Consider the following 25,400-nt stretch of genomic DNA (forward strand, 5'->3'; position numbering starts at 1 on the left):
TTTTTTTTTTTGCAAGTGGTGAAACTATTACAATTTAATGTTTTTGATTGAGGAAATGGGCCAACACGGAGGGCAAAAATGTGATTTTAAGTTTTACCTGCGGGGTATTCGTCTGTGGGTCACTCAACTGTAAGAGGGAGAATTCACATTCCTGCAACAGGATGATGGCTTTAGGACATTTGACTGGAAGAGAGAGTGACTCCGAAACCAAGCGCCTGCCTCCCTGGGTGACTGTCACTTCCCTCTCACCCGCGGAGCTTCCGCCGCCTCTCGCAGAATTCCTCCGCAGGAAAGCGGCCGCAGCTAAAACCCTGATAGACCGCAGGGTAGTTGCGACGTCATCACCAAGCGCCCGGGTTAGAAAAGGGAATTGGGGGAGGAGATTGGCTCCCCGCGGTCCTTAGAAGGCCTCTACCCATGATCCTCTCCTCTTCACCATCTTTCCTTCTTTCCGGCAGCCGCAGCCATGAAGTAAGCAGGATCCCGGCATCCTAATCCGCTTCCATCTTCGAGTAGAACCCCTCTCGGGCGTCCTGGGTATGGCTTCTCATCGTAGACAACCCCTCCTGATGGATGTTCGCTTTTCGTTACAGGGTCGAGCTGTGCAGTTTCAGTGGGTACAAGATCTACCCCGGACACGGGAGGCGCTACGCCAGGACCGACGGGAAGGTAAAAGGCCGCGTCGGCTAAACGCGATTTCTCCTTTTAAGAGGAAAGACCGGTCTAATTCGGTCTAGGCGGTGTCATTTAACACATCACTTTGTGGTACCTGAAAGGCTTGCTTCGGGGACCCTGTGTGTAGTGGTTGTAAGGATCAGAAACCTCTAAGTGAGCCATTCTTGATCTTTGATCTAGTGTGAGTCGGGTCGGAAATTAGGAGTTCGTGTAACTAATGTCTCGGAGTGAGGGAAATAGGCCACCGAGGTATCTGGGCGTTTTGTGGACACCCACCAGGTCCTCTTGGAATCCCGGAAGGGACAGGAACTAGCTGCCTCCCAGAATTTGACCCTCCCCTGCGACATGAGTTTAGCTTTATCTGTTCTTGAGAAAAGACAGGACCAAATGCAAAGATCTTGGAGGTGCCACCCAGTTAACTGCCAGTTGTGTAACAAACTATTGGGTCTCTGGGCCTCGATTTCGTAAAAAGCACAGGATAAAGCTAGAATATTAATTAGCTAAGGATTTCAAGCTCAGCCTTTTCTATTTTGTATAGTTGAGTAGGTAACTTCTATATTTTGAACTTGTCACGACAGGTTTTCCAATTTCTTAATGCAAAATGTGAGTCGGCATTCCTTTCCAAGAGGAATCCTCGACAGATAAACTGGACTGTTCTCTACAGAAGAAAGCACAAAAAAGGACAGTCGGTAAGTGACATGCACTTTGATGTGGGGCCATCTCCTAATTTGTTTAAACGCTGACCTTCAGTTGCTGCTCTGTAAAATTGTAACTAAATGAGAGGGTATATGAATGTGCTCCTAAACTGCAAAGCTTCAGTGAAGTGAAAATGATTGATATTAACAGTGCCTCCTTATACATCTTATTAGGCTTACAGTAAATACCAAGTTGAAATTTGAAAGTGTCCCTTTGTCCAAGTCAGAGAAATTAACATAAAGCATACTTGGGTTATAGGGCACCATGGAAGTGTTTAAGGTGTTACAGTGGGTGGAAACTAAGTAGTTATGGGAACTTGGTTTTGATTATTATGTTTGATTATATTATTTATAGGATTAGTCCTAACACAGATAATTGGCAGAATCTTCCAGCATACTAGTTCTCAAGAAGACTGGGTGTGTTTTTGAAATGCTCTTTTAACTTGACAGAAATTTACGACAAAAAGTTTAAGTGCCAAGGCAGTAGGGTTAGTATCCAGGAGGCTTGCTGGAGTGTTTAACTCAGGGGTGAAAGACCTTACTAGGTATTGTGGGAGTTCAGAGGAAGGAGAAATTTATTTCTAAACTAATTTAAAAGTGGGTTTGACACATCCAATAGGATCGCCATTATCAAAAAAGGGAAATTACAAATGTTGGTGAGGATGTGGAGAAATTGGAACCCTTGTGCACTGTTGCGTTTTAAGATGGTACAGGCACTGTGGAAAAGAGTTTAGCAGTTTCTCAGAAAGTTAAACACAATTATTGTATGACCCAGCAATTCCATTTCTAAATATGTAACCTAAGAGAATTGTAAGCAGGAACTTACACAGATAATTTGTACACTGATGTTTGTAGCACTATTCACAATCACCAAAAGGTGGAAACAATCCAAGTGTCCTATCAGTGGAAGAGTGGATAAGAAAATGTGGCATATAAATGGAATGTTTTTCAGTGTTGAAAAGCTGACAGCCAGACAGCCAGCATGGCTGAACCTTTAAGATACTACATGAAATAAGCCAGACACAAAAGAACAAATGTTGTATGATTCCACTTTTATGAAGTACCGAAAGCAGGCAAATTAATAAGACAAAAGGTAGAGGTTACCAGGGGTGAGGTGAGGGAAGAAGGAATGGGGAGCTATTATTTAATGGATGCAGAGTTTGGGATGATGAAAATGTTCTGGCGATGGATAGTGGTGGTTATTGCACATAATTGTGGGTGTATTCAATGCCATTGAATTACAAACTTAAAAATGCTTTAAATGGGCAAGTTAATGTTATGTATATTTTACCACAATAAAAAGTATTTTAAAAATGGATTTGAGAGAAGGAAAAATATAAACAAGTAAAAGGAGCATTTTAGTTAACCACAAATGTGCCTTATTTTTTCCATATAGTCTATTTAAAATTTTAAAGATATTTGGCATATCCCTGTTTTAAAAAACAGTTCTTCACATATATTTTAATTTTTCTTGGACTAAGCGGTGCGCTGCAAGATTTTTTTTTCTCAGAAGCACTGTAGTGTAGGTTTCTAGTATAAAATCAGCAGCAAATGGTTGGATTGTATTGTTCTGATTCCCTGACACTTGGTGGCTTTCCTGTCATACATGATTTTCTAACTTGACTGTTTCTCCCAGTGATCATACTTTGAGTAAAAACAAAACAGGTGAGTTGAGGTTTGATAATTTTTTTCCAAAAGTAAGTTCTTTAAATGGTTTAACTAAAATCACTTTTAAAGTACTAGCCAGTTAACTTCCTCAGAGTTTAACTTTTTGTCTCTTTAAAGTAGTAAAAAATGGCCAGGATTTATAATAGATGGCTTAACAAGTCCATAATAAAAAGGCCAAGAGAGGGTTCCCCTGTCCCCATATGTGATGATTTAGCTACAGCGAGAAGAGGGTTTTCACCTGACAGTGCTGGTACCCTGACTTCCACCCTCCAGAACGTGAGCAATAAATGTCCATTGTTTGTGTGCTTCTCAGTCTGGTATTTTGTTACAGCAGCCCAAATGGACTAGGACAAATATTAATCATAAAAATTAATCAAATATTAATCACATCCCCTGCCTTAAAGACTTACTCATTTCTCCCCCAAATTCATGAAGCAAGGTTAGTAAGTGTGCTCCCCATCTTTTTGTTTTGTAGGAAGAAATTCAAAAGAAAAGAACTCGCCGAGCAGTCAAATTCCAGAGGGCCATCACTGGTGCGTCTCTTGCTGATATAATGGCCAAGAGGAATCAGAAACCTGAAGTTAGGAAGGCTCAACGAGAACAAGCTATCAGGTGAGGGAGCCTTCATTGTCAGCATTATTTAGGTTTAATATCAAGTTTATGATATAGTCTAAATGATTTGTTGAAATTTCTGTATGCAGTTAAAACTGCAATTTCTATGTTATGCTGACTTGGTGGTTAATGACATTTGTTGACAAACCCTTTGGATTTATCCTAAAAATTGGAGATGGGAAAGGAATATGATAATTCCATTTTTCCAAACACCCTAGCTCCTTGTTAATAAGCTGTACCCTTAAGGAGTAAAGTGCTTTACCTTAAGTTATTTTTAATCCTACAGGGCTGCCAAGGAAGCAAAAAAGGCTAAGCAAGCATCTAAAAAGACAGCAATGGCTGCTGCTAAGGTAATTGTGGGGTTGTCTCAGATTTCTTATTTAAAACAACAGGAAAGGTTTTTTTTATAACCCAAATTGTGGTAAATGAAAGCTTCAAGTTTTTAAAGAATTTGGTGCAGGGCTCTAATGGAAATAATGTTCATAGCTGGTTTCTGGGTGTTTTGTTTCTTAAAGTTTATTTTGAAATAATTTGTTGTCTCCTTAGCTCATCAAGTCTATGACAGTACCTTTGTGTTTCATTTATATTTCATAGAAAGGTGGGCTTTTAACTTTTGGGGGAGGGTTCTTAAGAGTAATATTGGGAATGCAATTAAATAGGAAAGCAATCTAGGGTACATACAGAATTTGGACATTAGGGAAGGTAATTGGTTAAAAAAGAAAGTTGCATGGGAAAATACCACATAATGTATTATCTTTTTACAGGCTCCCACAAAGGCAGCACCTAAGCAAAAGATTGTGAAGCCTGTGAAGGTTTCTGCTCCCCGAGTTGGTGGAAAACGCTAAGTTGGCTGATGAAAATGTTAAATAAAGATCTGACTATAACTAGATTGTGGCAGAATTTTGTAAAAAGAGTTCCTTTCTCTGGAGAAAGACCTCCCTAATGTAAGCCTCTTAGTTGGAGAGATGTTAAGCAAAATGATGTCAGCAAGCTCTGTATGTTTAAATGCAAGCTTTGCTTATCTGAGATGTAAGGGCATGTTACACAGACTACACTGTCTTAACTTTTTGGTTATAGCTGTCTGTAAGTACTAGGGTGCCGTGTAGATTTAGTCTAGGTTGATTGCTAAAGAGGCATTTTTTCCTATAACTTGTGTCTGTAGAAAGTAAACCTTTTTAATGAATTATTTTCTTAAGTTATCCTTTTCCATCAGTAGACACATTTATATTATATTGGATTTGCCTTTTGTTCGCTGGTATCTCAACCTCTTATTAGCTAATAGCTGAGTCAAAAGTGCTTAAAACTATCAGCTGTATTAATCTGTTCTTGATTTCAGATTAAGAAGTTGGCGTGAAGAGCACAACTTCTTGAGTAGAATGTACTTAAAAATTCCCAAAGCAGTTTGTTGAACTTGGAGTTTGGCAGAGCAATAGTTGAAATTGTAAACATGTCTGAGTAGCCCTGCTGATGTTCAAGAGGCATATGTATATAAAATGTGATACGGAAAATAGTAATCATAATTTATGTTAAGAATAGGCTTGAATTCTACAGAAAGTAGGTCATTGCTACATGCAAGGATACAATAGCGAACAAGCCACATCCTCTTGAGAAACATGCTTTTTCACATACAGGAATACTGGGTGAGGGGAAAATCAGACATCAACACTTCCCCTCAACTCTGTTCTATCCAAGGTGATGAAATTGATTATTCTTTCCAGTGCTTGTTAAATTCAGGCATTGTTTTAGGTGTTGATAGTAACAAATCAATGAAACAGTCCCTTTGGGGAAACTTGAACTAAAAAGATGTATAAAATCAACATAGATGTGCAAGATGTATTGATTAGTTTTTGCTTAGAAATGTTAAGATTTTGCTTGAAAAAAATCTTTATTGTGGTAATGTTTTCTTTATGAAAATGCAGGGGGCGGCCGGATGGCTCAGTTGGTTAGAGCGTGAGCTCTGAACAACAAGGTTGCTTGTTTGATTCCCACATGGGCCAGTGAGCTGCAGCCCTCCCCCCTCACACACCCCCCACCCCACCCCACCGCCCCGCAACTAGATTGAAGGATAACCACTTGGAACTGATGGACCCTGGAAAAACACACTGTTTCCCCCTCAAAAAAAGAAATGAAAATACAGGGAAAACAAGATTATTTGTCTGAACAAGGAAAGGTTAAAACCAATCAAAATACCCACTATAAGTACAGAGTTACAGGTTCCACTTTTTGGAGACAATAAAAATGTCCCCTTAAAGCACTGCTTTTCTGGTCTAAGTGTCTTAACACGTTGCATACGGCAGTGTTTAAATCCCTCGTGAAGATTCTCGTGATCCGTATGCAACGTGTTAATAAAGTAGAACTGCCAGTTCTGATTACCCTTAAATTCTGGGGAGCCCAGAAGGCTAGAAAAAACCTATCCCAGATAGTGCCACTGACATCGGTGGACGAGGCTCCGCCAGTCCCTGTGGTTTGTCCAGGATCCCTCAGGTAATCCCATTTCCCTGCTGGTTTCTTAGCATAAAAACAAGGGAAGAAATCACAAAGGCAAAGATAGAGTCAGCTTCAAAAAACGGTAGTTTCTATATGCCAAAAAATATTTTACACAAAGTTAAAAGGCATATTACAAACTCAGGGCAAATATCGCAATATTAATTGCCTTATATAGGAAGAACTCAAAAATGATTAATAAGATTTTGTCCCAATAAAAGCCAAGAATATAAATTGATAATTCACAGAGGAGAAATCGAAATAAATGTCCATTAAATGCAAAATTTTCACTGATAAAGAATGGGATACCAAAATTTGATTAGCAAAAAAATTATTTTTAATTATCACTACAGATGAAAGTTTATTTTGATGTGTTTTACATCTTTTGGGGTCCTGCTGCTCTACGCTTCCATTTTGTACTATATTACTGTGTTTCCCCGAAAATAAGACCTACCCGGACAATCAGCTCTAATGTGTCTTTTGGAGCAAAAATTAATATAAGACCCAATCTTATATATTATTTTACTATAAGACCTATGGTCTTAGAGCCGGGTCTTATATTTTTGCTCCAAAAGACGCATTAGAGCTGACTGTCTGGCTAGGTCTTATTTTCGGGGAAACGGTAACTATTTTGTCCTCATTAAGTTTTCCAGGAACGTCATTTTAATGGCTGCGTCATACCTGACCCATGAAGAGAGGTGGTATTGACCCAGCAATCCCTTGTTGACATTTTGTTTGTACCATTTCCACCACTGCACATAGCATTGCCCTGAACTTCATGTATGTGGATATTTGCTGTATTTTGGATGGTTTCTTTAGATTCCCAGAAGTTTACTGACTGGATTAATGGGCATAAAAAATAGGTTTTCTAAACATTTCCAAATTATAATACTGTTTTCAGGAAAGACGCAACGGCACCATCCCCACCAGCCTTTCTCATTGCTATGCTGGCAACATTAGATGTCCTTTTTTTCATAATTTCAAAAACTTAATTACTTTTTGAATAGATGATGCATGACACACACGGGTTACAAACTGCAGACTGTTCCAAAGGGTTAAGTGTTGAAAAGTCAGTGTCCCCAGCACCAGTTCCCTCCCCAGAGAGAATGTAAGTCTTCCTGTGACCTGGTTACTTCGGCTTGTATATTTGACCAGCCCTTACAGGGCCTTTGCTTGCTTTTTCTTTTGGGGGTGGGGGGGTTGGGGAGATTTTTTTTTAATCTTTCAACATTTATAGGAGCTTGCTCTTTTTATTGTAAAATACACAACATAAAATTTGCCATCTTAACCACTGTTAAGTGCACAGTTCAGTGGCATCACGAGCATTCACATTGTTGTGCAACCATCTCCATCTCCAGTACTTGGCCACCTTCCCAAACTGAAACTGTCCCCATTAAACTACTCCCACCCCAGCCCCTGGCGTCCAACCCAGCCTTTGCTTTCTTTCCTGGGACTTTAACTCGGAACCTCATGTGAAGGGACTCACAGTATTGGTCCTGCTGTGTTCTTTTCAATGCCTCATTGTTTTCCATGTTTATTTCTGTCTTTATCCTACCTGCTGTCACCACCCAGGAGAACCTATGGGATCGATTCCTGGGGGTGGGCCCTCTGACGCAGGTTCTGACCACTGTGGGCCCTGCTGACTGCCCTAGGGAGGTGTGCTAACAGCTCCTCCCTAACAGTGCGGGTGCCTGCTCCCCCCCCACCTTGACCTTGCACCATTTTTTCAGGTCTCCAGCAGCCTCAACTGCCCATATCTGGAGGCTGCTGCCCTCTGGCCCTGGCCAGCAGCCCCCTCCTGACCTGTTTCTCTTGCAGACTGAACCCCTAGAAGCAGACATTCATTTTGGAGGTTCTGTCTGGGTGCCTCAAGTATTGGAAGTTGCTGACCATGGTGGTGGGTGCCTGTGTGCAGGACGGCTGGCTCTGCCTTTGGGCCGACAACCTCTTCCCAGGGAAGGTGCCTGTGCCAGCTGGTCCAGTTAGGACCACCCCCAACCCCACCTCCCTGTGTCCCTGCAGACCTGGCCTACCGCCCTTGCCTGCTGAACGTGGTGCGGACGTGCAGCAGCAGCAAGCTGTACGGCAGCATAGACCTAATGGAAGTTCGCAGCAGAGGCACCTGGCACATGCAGAATGCCCGCTGCTGGCCTTTCAGCAGCACTTCTTCCTGGAGGGCTTTCACAGCCCTCACCCTACTCAGTCCCCTCAGTTGCCCACCTGTGGGGTAGCCCAGGCTCCACCTTACAGACGTGGAAACAAGACTGCAAGCACACTGAAGGCCAGGCTCCAGGGGACGGCCCTTGGGGCCTGTTGCCCCATACAGAGCCTGCAGCCTCCAAGGTACAGGATTTTGTGGGAATTCTGGGGTATTGGTGAATTTTCATACCCCATTTAGCACTATGCCTTTGCCCATTACATCACCTAGTTAAGAGGGACATACATGGGACTGCAGAGCCAAACAACAGGCTGTCTTTGAGAAGGTAAAAATACTGCTGAAACAGATTAGGTCTCGAGATCTCACAGGGGTTGCCATTTGAGTTAGATGTTTCAGTAACCCCAGAAGGTGTGGGGTGGACATTCTGGCAAAAATAGCAAATGAACAAATACCCCTTGGCTTCTGGCCTGAGCTATAGAAGGGGGCAGAGATCAGTTACACCTTAATAGAGCAGCTAGTTACAGTAAGAATGTCCCTCCCCATCAAGGATATACGGACAAAGGCCAATATTAAATTGGCCACCTAGCATTGTCTCACAAGACCCACTTCAACTCTTGCCCAAACCTGTCCTTCACAGAAATGGCATACATGTTTGCAACAGCACAAAGCCCTTTCCACAAGTCCTTTGAGCAATGAGTTACATGCCATTCTGGGGTTAATGTATTACAGGATCCTTTCAGCCCCCATTGTAGAACCCTCACAAGAGATGCCCTTATCAATGAAAGAAGGTACAGCTCTCGTCCCTAAACAGCAGGGTATTTTTAAAGCACAGCTATGTGCCCTATTGCAATCCTCCACCTTACATAGCTGGGTGAAGGTCATTGCTGAGGCAATTAGGAAAATAAATTCAGCGATGCCAGCATGGGGTTGGCTCCTTACCAATGCTTGGGAACTGCTACATGGGACGTTCCACTGACCATGTCTGTTAGAAAGCTACAGCATGATGCCTTAATGCCAGCGGTCATAGAGGGCCAACATCCACTACTAGTCAGAGCTCGAGACATCACATCAGGGGAGGGTACATTGGAATGGGGGTTGGACTGGCAACGAACTTCTAGGTTGGATAGGATACTTCTTGCCAGAGGGCAAAGAATGTCCTGGCCAGATAAAGTGGTCCCCACTGATCCTGCTGGAGTCTGGGCATAAGCGCTCTATGTATGAGTACAATGGACAAAAATCAATACTACAGAGCACTGTAATTGGCTGTTTAGCATGGTCTTTGCCACCCCGTTCAAATTGCAAGTAATCCCAGCACCCGCGCTCCTTGGGCAATGTGGCTGGTATGCATCGCCTGCTCAGAATCCATAGGCTGCATACATTTTGACTAATAAGGATGAAACTACGGCTGTTGTCATGATTGCAGAGAACCCCACCACCACCACCAAATGCCTACTAAATGTGTTCTTATTTTCCTTAGTTTACTCTTCCTGGGAACCCTCACTGGAATGCCAGGGAATGCCTTCCTCTCCTGGACTGCAACTTCAGCAGAAATACACAACCAATTTGACTGCTGAGTTTGCAGACTGGTGCCCATGTTCAGCACAGAAGGGTTACCTCGGATGGTGCTACCACTCAATATCTCTGATGGAATAATGGATGGGACTGACAACCTGTGAGAACCTGGGAGGTTCGTTTTGACTCCCAGGACCAGGGCTACCGGTCTCTCCTTGAATTTTCAATTTACTATAAAGTCTGGTTAGCCATCACACTAACTCCTCTATGATCCCCATTTTATCACATTTGGGATGGCTTAGGATGGGTATGTGCTGAACATGGAAGAATGGCTGTGTTTGCTCCGTTTTATATAGAGAGAACCAAGCATACCACACCTGGGCATAGACACGAGATAGCTCCCACACACTACTTGTCAAATAACACAAGGTTTTAGACACTGTTTGGACAGTAAGAAAGAACAAATCCTTAAAGGCAGGTTCCCTTCTGGCCCCTAAAGAATGTATCTGGATATGAGGCACAAATTTATGGCCGTATCTCCCTTAAGGATGGGCTGGCCATTGTATATTAGGCTTCCCTACCTTACCAAGGAAAATTTATGAGCGTTTACCAGGAACCCTCCCCACCACCCAAAAACACACACACACACACAAAAAAAAAAAACTTACCAGATCTAAAGTCCCAGTGGACTCGAAGTCTATCTTGGCAGAAATGTCCTGTTTCCATTTTCTCCTATTCATTTCCATGCTCATATTAGTACCAAACCAGAAATTCAAGCCTTAGCTAAGTTCATACTAGCAACTGCCTGAAATGATGCTAGACATCATTTTCTAGCTGAACCAAGAAACTGCGCAAATGAGAAAAGTGGTTTTGTGAAATGGAATGGCTTTGGACATTCTCACTGCAGCACTTGGGGGGATGGACCTGTGCACTCATTGAACAAGAATGTTATATTCCTTCTTATGAATCTAACATTACTGACCTCTTATCCCATGTGAAAGTGCTGAAGATGAGGTTGATCAGATTTTCTTCTTAGGCTTGCTTCTCTCCCTAGGAAACGGGATGTGGCTATTTGGGGGATCTTCTTATGCTTAAAAGGCGTACTCTTCTCTTGCAGCTTGTATTGCTGCTGTGGTATAAGCATGCAGGCCACCTCCCAATATCATACATTTGGTGCACAAATACTGATAGTCTACATTAAAATAGTCCCAATTCTGCAGATACTACAGAAAAAAAGGAGTTAAACCCATAATAGTGTGTCTTCAAGAAGTCAAACGGAACATTTAATTTGTTGTGTAATAATTTCCCATGATAGGAATAATAGAAATCACAAGATTAAACATGAGCAGTAGAGATGTGAGTGAAGATGACATCTTGCTGGGACACTACCTCCACCCCAGGAAGTTACCTGCATTCTAGCCCAGCACCCCTTCTGTGCCGTCCTAGGATGGCATGTGCAGGGATATTACCCCTGTCCACTTTGGCTTGTTGCCTAGCAGGCAAAAGCCTCCAGGAACCCCTGAACCTCTGTAGGACAATTCCGGTGCATGGACCCCAGCCTGCCAATGCCCCTGCTGGGCACAGTACCTGTCCTTAGCCTGGAGGAGCTCAGCCAGGGACCTCTGTGCTCAGGGCCTGGGCTCCTCCGACTCTTACTCCCAGTCTCCCACCTCAACTCATGGTGTGTCCAGGGAGGCCTGGTCCTGTTCAAGCCACAGAATCTTACACACTTGCTCAGCCAGAGAAGTCCCCAGGTGAAAAAGGCTCCCCAAGTGACATGGCACCAGGACATCAGGCTGAAGTTGGTCCCAAAGCAGAGGTCTTCAGGTTGGGGTCACTATCTGGGAGCCAGAACATGGCTAGGACCAAGGCTACTACTAGGAGGTGATGGGGCATTTATGAGGCCACTCTTCTCACTCCCTGCACCTTCTGGGCTCATATTTTTGGTGAACGCTTTGGTGATGGGGGTGAATGCGAATTGGTATGAAGTATTTTTCCTCAACCAGGTAGCAGCCTCTTCCATGCATCTCCCCTGACGGCCACAGGCAGATGTCCCCCCTAGGGGAATGTCAAGGGACACCTTGGGGCTGGGTTCTAGGTGTGCATGAGTGGGGTACTGCAGGTGGGGGAGCAGGAGCCGGGAGGCTGCCCTCTGTGGAACAGGAAGTCCAACGGGGAGATCCTGGTTTTAAGACACGTAGGTGAACCAGGGCACAGGAAGCTGTGACTGATGTTGGGCGGTTACTTTTGACTCTGTAGGGAGTACACTGAGAGTTTGCAAGAAGGTGGGCAGGGATCCAGGGCACTCTCATTGTTATTCAGCGGCTCCCCTCTGTGGAAAGGGAAGTTCAAGGTGGAGATCACAGATTTGGGGTCTGGCAGCAGTCCAAGTTTGAACAGCAGCCTAGTGGTAGCCCAAGGCTACGCTCTGCTGAGTGTGGCTTTGGAGGCAGGGCCTGGGTTGGAGGTCTTAGGGCCCGGTGGACGTCAGAGGGATCTGCCCACCTGGGGGGAGAGGGGTTGAGATGCCAGAAGCCTGGGCCTGGCCCTACCCTGCTGGCGCCTCAGTGACTCGGCCCAATTGGGGCACCTGGGAGAACCAGGCCAACATGGCAGCTGGGCGCGGTTGCAAGAAGCGCAGGGTTTGGGAACGCAGATCCAATGCACCCGAGGGGCGGGAAGGTGGGCACCAAGTCGAAGGTGCAGTTCAGGGTGTGGGCTAGGGGCCCAAGACAGGACCAGTGGGGGACCAGTGCGCCATCGTTGGGGGCGCAGGACTAGGCCAAGAGCAGAACCTACAGCGGGAGCGCCATCTCTTTGTTCAATGTGGCCTCGGATGCTTTTATAGCCACGCCGCTCTTCACACCGCCTTCTCCTGACGTCACCTCGCGTCCCCCGCCCCCACCACTCGCCAGGAGGCTCTTTCCCTGGCGCTCCTGAGCCACCATCCCTTCGCCCTTTTCTATACCTTTCCCCAGGATCCGTGCCCATGCCCAGCCTTGCCCCTTGTAGCGCCTGGCTCCCTGTCCCCCAACGCAGAGCCTTCATTACACAGATGGAGCAAAGGGAAGGGGTGGGATCCGAGGGCAGGTAGGGGTTTCGGTGGTGATACTACAGGAGCCCAGGATCTTGACGCTGCACCTGCTCCCTTTGCTGCCACAGACAGTCGGTTCTGAGCACAGGACCCCCGGGAAACAGATCGACTGCAGGGTGGGCAGGATGCAGGTGGCCGAGGCTAAGGACAGAGGAGGTGAGACTCCAAGCGGAAGGGTCACGACATTGAAGGTCAAGGGCAACAGAAGATGGACGTTCTGTACCTAGGCAGCTCCCCCATCATCCCTTCTAGCTGTTGTCTGCCCTCACCACTGCCATCCTCACCACTGCCGGCATTATGGAAGATTTCAGTCCTTCTTGGCGCCGGCACCACTACATCTCTGTTCTCACAGGACAGAGAGTTTAACTTTCCCCAGGAAAACAATTGGACCATCTGTAAAACATTTTATTAAAACATCTGTCTCTGTATTGGCCCAAAGGCACAAAGGAGAATCCAAGTATTGGGGAGCCTCTCAGTGCTTTAACAGGCTGTGCTTTGGCAGAAACTGAATTGGGTATAGGGGGATTTCTTTCACTTTTCTTTGCTATTCCACAACTTGTTTACTTACAATTTTATTTTAATCTTACCTTTTATATTGACTTTTAAAGGACATGATTTCATAGCAGAGGAGTGGTAGTGCTGGCACAGCACACACACAGGCCTTGGAAGGTGGGTTTGGACACCTACCCACGGCGGGAAGGGTGTATCTCCACTTCTAATTCCTTCTCCCTCCCCCATCTGTAGTCTCAGTATGTGGATTGAGTGACCCGAAGTAAATCCCAGGCCTAGCAGTTCTGTCTTTCCTCTGGGCCTGGGAGCTCACCTACCTACAGATGGAATCTTTCAAGGATGTTGCCTCAGGTATCCGGGTCATCTATAAAATCCTGCAACCCCCACCTCAAGTACCATGGAGACAGTGCATCCTGTTTTGTGAAGCCACTGCATTCACCTTTCTGCCCCTCACCTGTGTCCACAAAGGTCAAGGAGCCTCACCCATCAACTTCAGACTCCAGGGTTGGTCTGGAGCTTGCAGGCCCCAGCAAAGCAACACCAGTGCCTGACCGCAGTTGCTTAGGAAGGTGTCGGCCTGTGGCTCTTGTCTGCAATGCAGATCCAACCCAGAGACCGGAAGCAAGGCCATTGTCCTGGACTACAAGTTAAAAATCCTACACTGAACGTTGGAAAATGCCGTTCAAGGCTCCTAGGCCTTTTGTGCATTCAGTATATGTTGGGTGTAATATGGAGAAAATTTCCCCAAATGTGTATTAAAAATATGTAAATGAGCTACAAAAATAGTGCTAGCTATTCTCCCCACTCCTTGCCAGTATGATTGCCTTCATATGTAGAAAATTGTCACTATATAAACTGATCATTCCAGAAGAACCCCGACTATTCATGGGTAGTTTGGAGCCAGTAGTTTTAAGTTTGGAAATTACAACAGCTCCTATCATCGAGGGACTTAGATTTTTATAACATTAACTGGAAGCTACATTTCCGTGTGAATGGGGTTTCCTTGGTCTTGTGTCCATAGGCCAACATCATACTTGGAGCCTTAAAACCTGATGCTGTCAGATTGTCGGTGTCTCAGAAGGTAGATGGGTGGGGTGGTGGGGCACTGACTCCTTCAAATCTTGGGGAACCTCGGACGGGATAACAATTGCCCAGCTGCTCCTACACGTGCTCAGAGCATGGGAAAGAAGGGCAAAAATAAAACGGGAGACTGCCAGGACTTAAGATGTCTGATCAAAGCCACTTCGATCTCCCAGGAAGGGCCTACCCGCTTCCAAGATGTCCTCCCGCAGTCCTGACGACACTCGGTCGGCTTCATCAAACCGGAAAGCCACAGTGCTCCAATCAGGGCTCAGTTCCCTCACCCACTGCCCTTCATTTGCGTCACTTCCGGTGGTGCAGCAGCCATTTTGTCAGTCGCCAGTGGATCCCGCGCGCTGGAGAAGTGCAGTTCCCCCTGGTTACTAACTCGTCAGTTCTCCCTTCGCGCTGCGGGCGCCGTCGAAGAGCACTCACCACAGACATAGCCGTTCCTCCCTATAGTGTAGCTGCTGCTGTTACATCCGCCTGGAGCTAGTGCGTTGTCTTCCTTCCCCGCTGACAGGCGCCCTCAGGGAGCTGCCGTCAGCGATGTCAAGCGAGGAAAGCTACCGGGCCATCCTGCGCTACCTGACGAACGAGTGCGAGCCGTACGCGCCGGGCACCGAGGGCAATGTCAAGCGTAAAATCCGCAAGGCGGCCGCCTGCTATGTGGTGCGCGACGGGACCTTGTACTACCAGCGGCGGCAGCGGCACCGCAAGACCTTCGCGGAGCTGGAGGTGGTGCTGCAGCCGGAGCGGCGCTGGGGGCTCATCGAGGCGGCGCACCTGGGCCCCGGCGGCACTCACCACACCCAGCATCAGACCTGGCACGACTTGTCCAAGACGTACTGGTGGCGAGGTAAGATCTCGCCCGCGGCAAGGAGGCGAGCTGGCGGCTTGTTGCCCGGGCGAGGCCCGCTGTCGGAGGCGGGCCTGTTAGCAGAGCCGCGAGTCTGAGGGTCCCTCACCCTGCTTCCCGGACGCCCCTCGCCGACCCAGTCTATGCTGGGCGTTGCAGCAGCTGCCAGGCGGAGCCGAGAGTGTGAGGGACACGAAAGGAGCCGCACTTCCCACAGGAAGGAGGCCGGGGAAGCTGGGGGCGGGCCCTGACCCGGGGTGGGGCGAAGGGGGGGCTTCCCCGGGGGCTGGGCCAGCCGTGGGGAGGGGCCGGGGTGCGCGAGCTGAGCCGGGCTCTCCTCCTTCAGCCACCTGAGGCGGTAGCTCCTTCCCTTAGGGAAAGCTTCTTGGCGGCGGGCGGCGGTTAGCGGAACTGAGTGTTGTGCCATTTAAAATCCTGTTTGTTGCTGAAGGTTTGGGGGAGTGACCGTCGTCCAAAGCCCGGGCTCCTATCTCCAGTGCGTTCCGCTAGGGTTTAGGCCAGCGGGTTTCTCTGGACCCCTTTACTCGTATTCCTCAAATTGTGCTATTGCGGCGTAAAGAAGGAATAATGCAATTATGTGCAGAAGTGATTTGGAATAACTGAAAACAGTCATCTCGAACCTCGTTTTTTAGGGCAAGAATTCAATGTAAAGAATAGCAGATACCCTTAGTTCTGAATGTTTTCATAGTCTTCCCGTGAATACTATGAAGAGCGGTTTGGAAACTGCGAGGCACTATATGTACCTGGAAAAAAAAATACGGTTACTGTGATTGTTATAGTCATGAAGTATAGCTCTAAAGTGTTTTGACTCCTTGGCAACCAGGAGTGCAAGGGCCCTAGCAGTCACCGAACAGGGGATAGTCGTTGTATCCAACACGGAAGGGGAGGAAAGTTCTTTAACTGTAGCAAGTTGTTTAACTTTGCAGATCTCTAGAGCAGTGGCTCTCAACCCGGGACAATTTTACCTCCCAGGGGATATCTGGCTATGTCTGGAGACAGTTTTGCTTGTCATACCTGGTGGTGGTTGAGGGGTTGTAGTTGGGTAGAGATCAGGGGTGCTCCTAAACATTATACAATGCACAGGACAGGACAACCGCCCCCGCCCCCCCCCAATCACCTGGCCCAAAATGTCAACACTGCTGAGGCTGACAAACCCTGCTGTAGAGTGAAAACTGTTCCTCAAGTTGTTTTATTACAGGACTACTCACTAAGGTCATTTATTTTCCTTTGTTCTGAGTCTTTACTGAGTAAAGAATCTTTTAATGGCAATTTGGTGTTTTATGTGGACTTTTTTTTTTTGTACCAGAGAGGTTGACCAGTGAGCATTATTTAACAAACACGTAGTAGTTACTGTGTGTGAGACACTGTTCAAAGTGTTTATAAATATTAATATTTAAACCAGGTGTTGACACACAGGCACAGAGAGAGGTTTGGAGATTTGGCCATGGTCGCAAAGCTAGTTACAGGATTCAGACTTTGCTGCACAATTAATTTCAGCCCCTTGCAGTAATTTCCGCCTCTTAAAATAGTAAATTAACTATGTTTACACGTTGATGTCTTAACCTGAGTCAGATTCTTTCAGCTTAATCAGCTCTGGGTAAATTAAGAAGAGACACTGTAAAGCTAGATTTAAAATGACTCCATCAAAACACTACCACTCAAGTTAAAAAGGATTTATGAAACATAACAGGATGATTTTTGAGACTGTTGATCGACTATCATATAGTAATAGCATTTTTTTCCTGCAGTATTTATTTATAATTTTTCATTCTTGTTCAAATGCTTCTGTGTAATTTCTCCAATACCATTTGAACTCAACCAGTTAATAGTTTCAAAATCTCTGCTGTATTCAGAATATACTAAATTGTGTAGAATAATGTTTAGAAATACAACCAAAGTTAATTAGAAAAAACTGTCTCGTGTTCTTTGTTTATTTTGGACATGTAAATTTCCATAGCATCACTTCTTATTCTCAAAGTATGTTTGTTACTTAGACATATACTTCTGTATATTCTCTTAGATATTTCTTCTCCCACTCACCCATTTACTTTTTTTTAAAATTGTGGTAAGATATATATATATATATATATATATATATATATATATATATATATATATAAAATAAAATTTACCATTTTAATCATTTTAAGTGTACAGTTCAGTGGTATTAATTATATCCACATTGTTGTGTAACCAAAATAACTATACAGAAATCTTCAGAAATTTTTCATCATCCCAACCCATTTACTCTTATTTTTTTTACAAATAGAATGAACATCTTTTCATTTTTTTACAAAGAGAATTAACATCTTTTCCATTTGCCCTTAATTGTATTTAAAATATATATTCCTCCAGCCTTTTTATTACCTAATCACTATGCCTCATACAGGTATAGACTTGTTATTGACTTTAACATTTTTGGATACTAGAATATAGCCTCTATTGCTCTCTAAATCTATGTAAATGCCTTTTTAATGAAAATTATATTTAACCCTAACCCACTATTTACTAAATTATGTTCTGCTAAAAAATGGTGTTCTCTGAACAAACAAATTTGGCAAATTCCTTGGTTAAACAGTTTACTGTAGAACTCAGAGCTTTTAATGTGATAATATCCATTTTGTGTATCTAAAATGAGAGTATAATTTCTGAATTTATTAGTCCAATGTATACTTTTTTAGTAAGTATGGGACATAACACAATTTGAGAAATACTGCTTGAATACTCTAGAAGGGTTGAAAGCAAGGAACTTGGTATATTTTGACATCTTGAAACTGTTTTCAGGAATTTACTATATACCTCTATATCATTTTAGCTAATTAACGAGCCTTTTTATTTGCATTTTACTTGGAAATTGTAGGGGGAGAAGTTTCTGCCACAGGGATGGACAAGTGAAGCATAATAAGTAGCATAATATACTGAAAATAACATGGCTTCTGGAGGCTCAGCTATGCAATTTACTAGATGTGACTTTTGACAAGTTATCTCGCAGCGCTTAATTCTCCTCACCTGTAGAATGGGAATTATTTGGTTCTACCTTATAAGGAATATTGGATGTGTGTGTGTGTACAGTAAATCCTCACTTAACATTGTTGATAGATTCTGTGACTTTAAGCAAAATGACATATAACAAAACCAGTTTTACCATAGGCTAATTGATATAAACAAGAGATAAGTTCCCACGGTATTTCATCAACATTACAACGAACCAATGTTGAACAAACAATGTTATGTGAGGACCTGCTGTGTATAAAAAGTGTCACTCCTTGCTCCCTACCCTCCACACCAACATGCTGAGCTGGAAGTTGAAATTCAGAATAGGGTTTTGTGAGTGGCTTGTGTGTAATCAACTTTTGTTAAATTGTGTAGTCTGCAATTTCATGTAAACCTAAAATCTCATAGCTTTCAAAAACAAGAGATTTGGGCCGGCCCGGTGGCTCAGGGTTTGGAGCTCCATGCTCCTAACTCCAAAGGCTGCCGGTTTGATTGCCACATGGGCCAGGGGGCACTCACCCACAAGGTTGCCGGTTCAACTCCTTGACTCCCGCAAGGGATGGTGGGCTCTGCCCCCTGCAACTAAGATTGAACACAGCACCTTGAGCTGAGCTGCCTTCCGGATGGCTCAGTTGGTTGGAGCGCGGGCTCTCAACCACAAGGTTGCCAGTTTGATTCCTCGAGTCCCGCAAGGGATGGTGGGCTGTGCCCCCTGCAACTAGCGATGGCAACTGGACCTGGAGCTGAGCTTCGCCCTCCACAACTAAGGCTGAGAGAACAGCAACTTGACTTGGGAAAAAGTCCTGGAAGCACACACTGTTTCCCAGTAAAGTCCTGTTCCCCTTCCCCAATAAAATCTTTTAAAAAAATAAACAAAACGAGATTTATTTTATATTGTTGTAGTCCTGTTCAGGTTGCAGATTGGCTCTCCCTGTCTTTTTTCATCTGCACTTCAGGCTAAAGGACAGCATCCATCTGGGATGCTTTGAGATCAGAGAACTGATGGGAAACAGTGCCTGGTAAAGCTACTAATGAGACATGGCACACATCATATCCATTGCCCAAAGCAAATTACATGGTCAAGCCTGATGTTGGTAGGGTGGAGAGGTATTAGCTTCATCCACATTATTATTACTGTTTTAAAGGTCAAAAACAGTTGAATATTACCAATTTCCTATAGTTCTTATTGCATGAATGAGTCGCAACTCATGTGGAAATGGGTGGTGCTACATAGTCATTTTATATGGTGGGGAAGTGAATAACATTTTACCACAGCATGGAAACAAACTATAATTTATACAACCTTATATCATGGAAAAAATGTATCGTAAATTCTAAAGAACTCACTCTAGGTAGTTTATGGGGCATATGTGTGTCTGCACATATGCAGTTGACATTATTGTATACTGATTAAGTAACAGTGTAATACATTCTTCAAATTTCAAATGAGAGCTGTATTAAATTTGACTTGTTAATTTTTATCTTTATTGTAGGTATATTAAAGCAAGTCAAAGATTACATTAAACAATGTAGTAAATGCCAGGAGAAACTAGATCGCTCCCGTCCAATATCAGATACTTCAGAAATGTTAGAAGAATTGGGATTAGACCTTGAATCTGGAGAAGAAAGTAATGAATCAGAGGATGACCTGAGCAATTTTACTTCACCTCCAACTACAGCCTCCAAGCCTGCAAAAAAGAAGCCAGTATCCAAACATGAACTTGTATTTGTAAGTGGAGTTTCCATTTAGCTTTAATATATGTAACTAGTGTATTAGTTAGTATTTGTAGTCTTTTAAAAAAATTTTTTAAACCACTGAAATTGCTTGACTATTGGCACTGACACTGAAGATTTAAGCAGGTCTGTGTCTAAAATAATGTACTATAGTAAAAGTATGGTAATATATATGTTTTTTTAAGGTTTGGAAATGTGCTTTTATTTTCAAACTCAGGCATGTGACTAAAAGTACGCTAATATTGCATCTTCATGAATCATAAATATTCCTGTTGTTGCTTCTCTTCAGAATGTAATGTTGGTTTGTTGTTAATCACTCCTCTTTTATTTTTTAATGGTATATTGATATAGGTAGAATCCATTTCTAGAAGCAGTCTCTGGGTCATGCAGCAAGGTAAAATTAAGCTGGCTAGGTCTTTGTTTTTTTGCCTGTATTAGTTTCATACATCGTTAGATTTCTGACTAGTAAGAAGAGGCAGCAAGAAGTGAGATCCAGGTTTTCACTGAACATAGAAGAAAATAGTGAGAACATTGTGTCTTTTCATTTAAATTCATAGGTAATAAAGAAAGACTAGCAGGCTATTTCTTCACATTCATTAGTGGTATCTTGTAAAAGCAAATAATGTATCTTGTCTTAAATTCTCTTAAGGGTGGAAATACAGATGATATATAATACAACTCTTGGTCTCAAACTTATTTTGATAGGTTGACACCAAAGGAGTGGTGAAACGTTCTTCTCCAAAACATTGTCAGGCTGTCTTAAAACAGCTGAATGAACAGAGACTCTCCAACCAGTTCTGTGATGTTACTTTGTTAATTGAAGGAGAAGAGTACAAAGCTCATAAATCTGTTTTGTCAGCTAACAGTGAATATTTTCGAGATCTTTTTATTGAGAAAGGAGCTGTTTCCAGTCATGAGGCAGTGGTGGATCTTTCTGGTAAGAACTTTCTAATACTTTTGCTTTTTGTTTATAAGTACAAACTGGAAGAGGGTTGTGTGTGTGTTTCTTACAAATTCAGGATTTATGCTAAAGTGGGAGAAGCCCACTTATAGCAGCAGATTTATCTGAACTGAAAAGATTCTTCCTTTTGGCAAGGTTTCCAAGGTAGATTTATGGAAAAGGCTGTCATTTCCTATTCCTGCCTCTAAGGTGAGACAGTTGTAGCAGTAGAAGAATATCTGGGATTTACACTGTTAAAAACAGTTTGAGGGCCGCTGGTTGGCTTAGTTGGTTAGAGTACAGTGCTCATAACACCCAGGTCACCGGTTCCATTCCCACATGGGCCAGTGAGCAGCGCCCTCCACAACTAGATTGAAAATAACAACTTGACTTGGAGCTGATGGGTCAAGGAGAAACACACTGTTCTCCAATAAAAATTAAAAAAAAAAAAAAAAAAAAAAGTAGTTTGAGAGAAATCCATAACTGCATCAGTTTTGTTACACTAAGTGCTCATGTTATTTAAAAATTGACTGCTTATATCTTATATTGTGGAACATGTAATTATAGAGCACTTTTGTAGGTTGGTTTTTCATTTTTTAAGAGTAATTTTTAGAATTCATTACGTTCAATAATCAAACTGTCCGTGTACAATAGAGTAATCAGAATTCCAGGTGTGGGTTTTTTTTGTTTTTTGTTTCTTTGGTTTTATATTTATTATGAATGAATAATTTGACCTTTTTTTGACCCCACTTGGCTAGAACTTATAAAAGGGCTTAGGAGTCAAAAAACGAAAATTTAGGAAGAATTAAAATAGCTAACTTTATCCATTTTCTCATAATATTAATTTGCTGCAACTCTTGGATTACTGACATCATTGTGTAAAATGTCATTTCCTCTTTCTGAAACAAAAAAGTGATTTTATCCATGTATGTAAATACTTAACCTGGTTAATCACTGAACCTTTTCTACCTTATATTTTTAAAGCTTACCTCTTCTGGGAAGACAAATACATATTTTTCCTTAGCAATAGCTATGTGTTTAATTACTAAAAAATATTTATTAAGCATCCACTGTGTGCAAGGAACTAGCCTAGGCTCTGGGAATGCAATGGTGAGCAAAAAACTTATGCAGCATAGAGTTATATTAAATTCTAGATTGGTGGTTTGCTTTTTCTGGGTTTGGTGACTCAGAGTAGAAAATATGCCTTATACTGGGCCATCTGAATAATAAAACTCATCACAGATATATAATCTTTTGATATCTTAGCTTTGGATTTTTTCCCTGTCTTATGCATCTGAAACAGAAAGAAGTGTATGCTCTTTTCCAGTTTCTTAGCAACTTACAGCAAATGAAATGTCTGCCCCAAAATAACTGCAGTACAGCATCCTAATATTAAAATCTAATTCATTCTTCATTCCAAATGCTTATTTTTATTATTATTCAGCAAATATGTAAGGCAATAGCAGGTAAAGTAGACATTATTAAAAAATTTTTGCTTGCTTTAAATATTAAGTGGATAAAGAGTGTTTATAAAATATGTGTACAGTATAAAAAATTATAAGATGTACATGTTTTTTAATTACCTAGTTTAATGTAGTTGAATTCACCTGTGTTTTTCTTCATGTTGTTTATACTTTAAAAAAAATTCTTTCCTACTCAGTCATAAAGATATTTTCATATGTTTTAAAATTTTCATAGTTTTTATTTCATACTTAATTTTTAATCTATTTGGAATTTATTTTTGTTGGTGTGAGATAGGTGTTTGATTTTTTTTTTTCCTGTTTTAATCATCATTTGTCTCAGAATCATTTAGTGAAATCTCTGTCCTCTCCCCATCCATAGACCATGTAAATTCTCTTACAAAAGAAATTTCCGTGTGTTCGGTACTGATTCTAGGCTTTGTTCCAGTCTATTAGTTGTCTGTTTCTACACTCTTGTCACTTGGCCTTAATTACCTTAGCTTCCTAATAATAAGGAAAGTCTCCCACCTTTATTATTCAGGTGGGTGTTGTTAGTTATTCATAATCACTTGCTAGTCCATATAAACTGTAAAAGCATCTCAATTTCCACAAAAAGAAAGTAATATATTTTGATAGAGATTACATTGAATTAATAAAGTTTTAGAGATTTATCCAATAAAGGTCTCACATATCTTTTGTTAGATTATTCCAAGGTACTATATGCTTTTTGATACTATTTAATTTTTTTTCTTAAAATTAATATAATTTCTGGCTTATTTCTGGTGTATATTGATTTTATATACAGTAATACTACTAAATTCATTAGTTGTCCAGAAATTTATTGATAGATTTTTTTGAGATTTTTCACATCAAAGATATTATTTACTAATAGTAATAATTTTGTTTCTACCTTTGTAGTCCTTATATTTTGAACTTTTTTCTGCTTTACAATGCTGTCCAGGACCTTAAAAAAGAAAATCATCTTAGCAATTGAATAGACATGATGGATGACAGAGGGTTCACTTACCTGATTTCCATTTCTAAAGGTGTTTTTTATTTTTAACCATGAATTGTGTCATCCGGTAAATGTTTTAAATGTATAATCCTTTACCCCCTTTATCACTAAGGAAATTTCCTCCGAAATGGGTGTTGACTTCTCACATACTTGTCCATCTTTATTTTTCCCATTCTGTTAATATGGGAAATTACGCTTATTTTCTAATGTTAAACCAATTTTTCATTCCTGAAATAAATTCAGTTTAGTCATGATGTATCACCTTTTGTATAAATTGCTGTTTGGTTTGCTAATATAAATTTAAAACATTTGCATCTATCTTCATGAATAATTTTCCTTTTTCACACTGTTGTGAACTTTGGGAGAAGACTTTTAACTGCTAATTTGACAAGTTTAATGGTTAGGGAAGTACCGTATTTTCCCATGTATAATGTGTACTTTTTTGCCAAATTTGTGAGGGAAAAATAAGGGTGCGCATTATACATGGGTAGTCCTAATTCTGTATCTATATAAATGTTTTTAATTCTTTTATTTATGCTTATGAGTTAAAAGTGTAACTCTGGGAATCAATAACGATATCCGTATGCAAAACAATACCGATCATCGGTTTTGTTGAACTTAATGATGAACTTGCAACAACAAAGAGTTCTTGGCCTTCTACCTATGCTGTATAAATATAGTAAATTTGTTATCGGTGCATGAAATTTCTTGTACCTTGTATTTATTCTTGTGTTTTGTAATTATATGTTACATAAAATTTCTTGTACCATATTATAAAAAATAAATGCTAAAATTCCTTTATAATACAAAAAACAAGTACCTAAATGTAAACAAATAAAAATTTGAATTAAAAAATTAAAAGATTTTTTTTCTCTGAAAGTATGGGCCAAAAATGTGGGTGCGCATTATACACGGGAGTGTATTATATCTGGCAAAATACGGTATTCAAGTTATTGTTTCATCTTGAGTAATTTATAGAAAGTTATATTTTTGCCACAGTTTGTCTATTTCATCTAAATTTTCAAATTTATTGACAAAATTTTTTATATTCTCTTCTAAATGTCTCCAGTGACTTTAGATATGTCTCTTTATTCTTTGATATTGGTTATTTATGCCTTTTCTCTCATTTAAAAATTTTTCTTACTGAAGGTTTGCTAACTGTTTTTCAGTCCTACTAAAGCAGGGGTTGGCCAACTACAGTTTGCAGGCCACATCTGGCCCTGTTTGTGTAAATAAAGTTCCATTGGGAGACAGCCACATCCATTCATTTACATATTGTCTATGGCTGCTTTTGGGCTTATAAGGGCAGAATTCAATAGTTGCTGCATAAACCAGTGACCCACAAAGCTTAAAATATTTGCTTATCTGGCTCTTTACAGAAAAAACTTTTCTAACTACTAAGCCAAAGCATAATTTATTTTTATTTTTTTCAATTGGGGAATACTGGGGAACAGTGTGTTTCTCCCTGACCCATCAGCTCCAAGTCAAGTCGTTGTTTTCAATCTAGTTGTAGAGGGCGCAGCTCACTAGCCCATGTGGGAATCAAACCGGTGACCTGGGTGTTATGAGCACTGTACTCTAACCAACTGAGCCAACCAGCAGCCCCAGAGCATAATTTTTAAAATGTTAAAAACCTGACTTTATGCAAATATAGTCCAAAATTTTTATGTAATTAATGGAGGAAATCAGTAAGATATTAAAACTGCTTCTAATAGAATTTTCAAGAAAAGAATTGCTGTCAGCCCAAGGAATGTTGAAATGAATTTACTGAGAGTTGAAGAACTGATTACCACACAGGAAAATAAACTAAATTGAAAGGTTATCTTTCCTATCCTGATAGACATAGCTACTCAGTTTTTCACAATTCATTTACATTTGCTGTCACTTTT

General features: G+C 41.8%; 2 protein-coding genes across 2 annotated transcripts in view; both read left to right on the forward strand.

The window, feature by feature from the left end:
• Nucleotides 1–392: 392 nt before the first annotated feature.
• On the forward strand, nt 393–4,539 carry RPL24 (ribosomal protein L24). Its single transcript, XM_019711222.3, has 6 exons — nt 393–471; nt 594–669; nt 1,254–1,364; nt 3,514–3,650; nt 3,937–4,000; nt 4,415–4,539. The coding sequence occupies exons 1-6, from the start codon at nt 467–469 to the stop codon at nt 4,493–4,495; spliced, it is 474 nt and encodes a 157-aa protein (XP_019566781.1). The 5' UTR covers nt 393–466; the 3' UTR covers nt 4,496–4,539.
• Nucleotides 4,540–13,292: 8,753 nt separating this feature from the next.
• ZBTB11 (zinc finger and BTB domain containing 11) overlaps nt 13,293–25,400 on the forward strand; it is a 28,481-nt gene continuing 16,373 nt past the window's right edge. Inside the window, exons 1-3 of the mRNA XM_019711212.3 lie at nt 13,293–15,347; nt 19,856–20,091; nt 20,802–21,033. Coding sequence (XP_019566771.3) covers nt 15,038–15,347; nt 19,856–20,091; nt 20,802–21,033 — 778 coding nt within the window. The 5' untranslated portion in view covers nt 13,293–15,037. The remainder of the gene's footprint in view (nt 15,348–19,855; nt 20,092–20,801; nt 21,034–25,400) is intronic.

The sequence above is a fragment of the Rhinolophus sinicus genome, chromosome 17 (assembly GCF_057876585.1).
Source record: "Rhinolophus sinicus isolate RSI-liver-muscle chromosome 17, RSI-T2T, whole genome shotgun sequence".
NCBI classification, from domain to species: domain Eukaryota; kingdom Metazoa; phylum Chordata; class Mammalia; order Chiroptera; family Rhinolophidae; genus Rhinolophus; species Rhinolophus sinicus.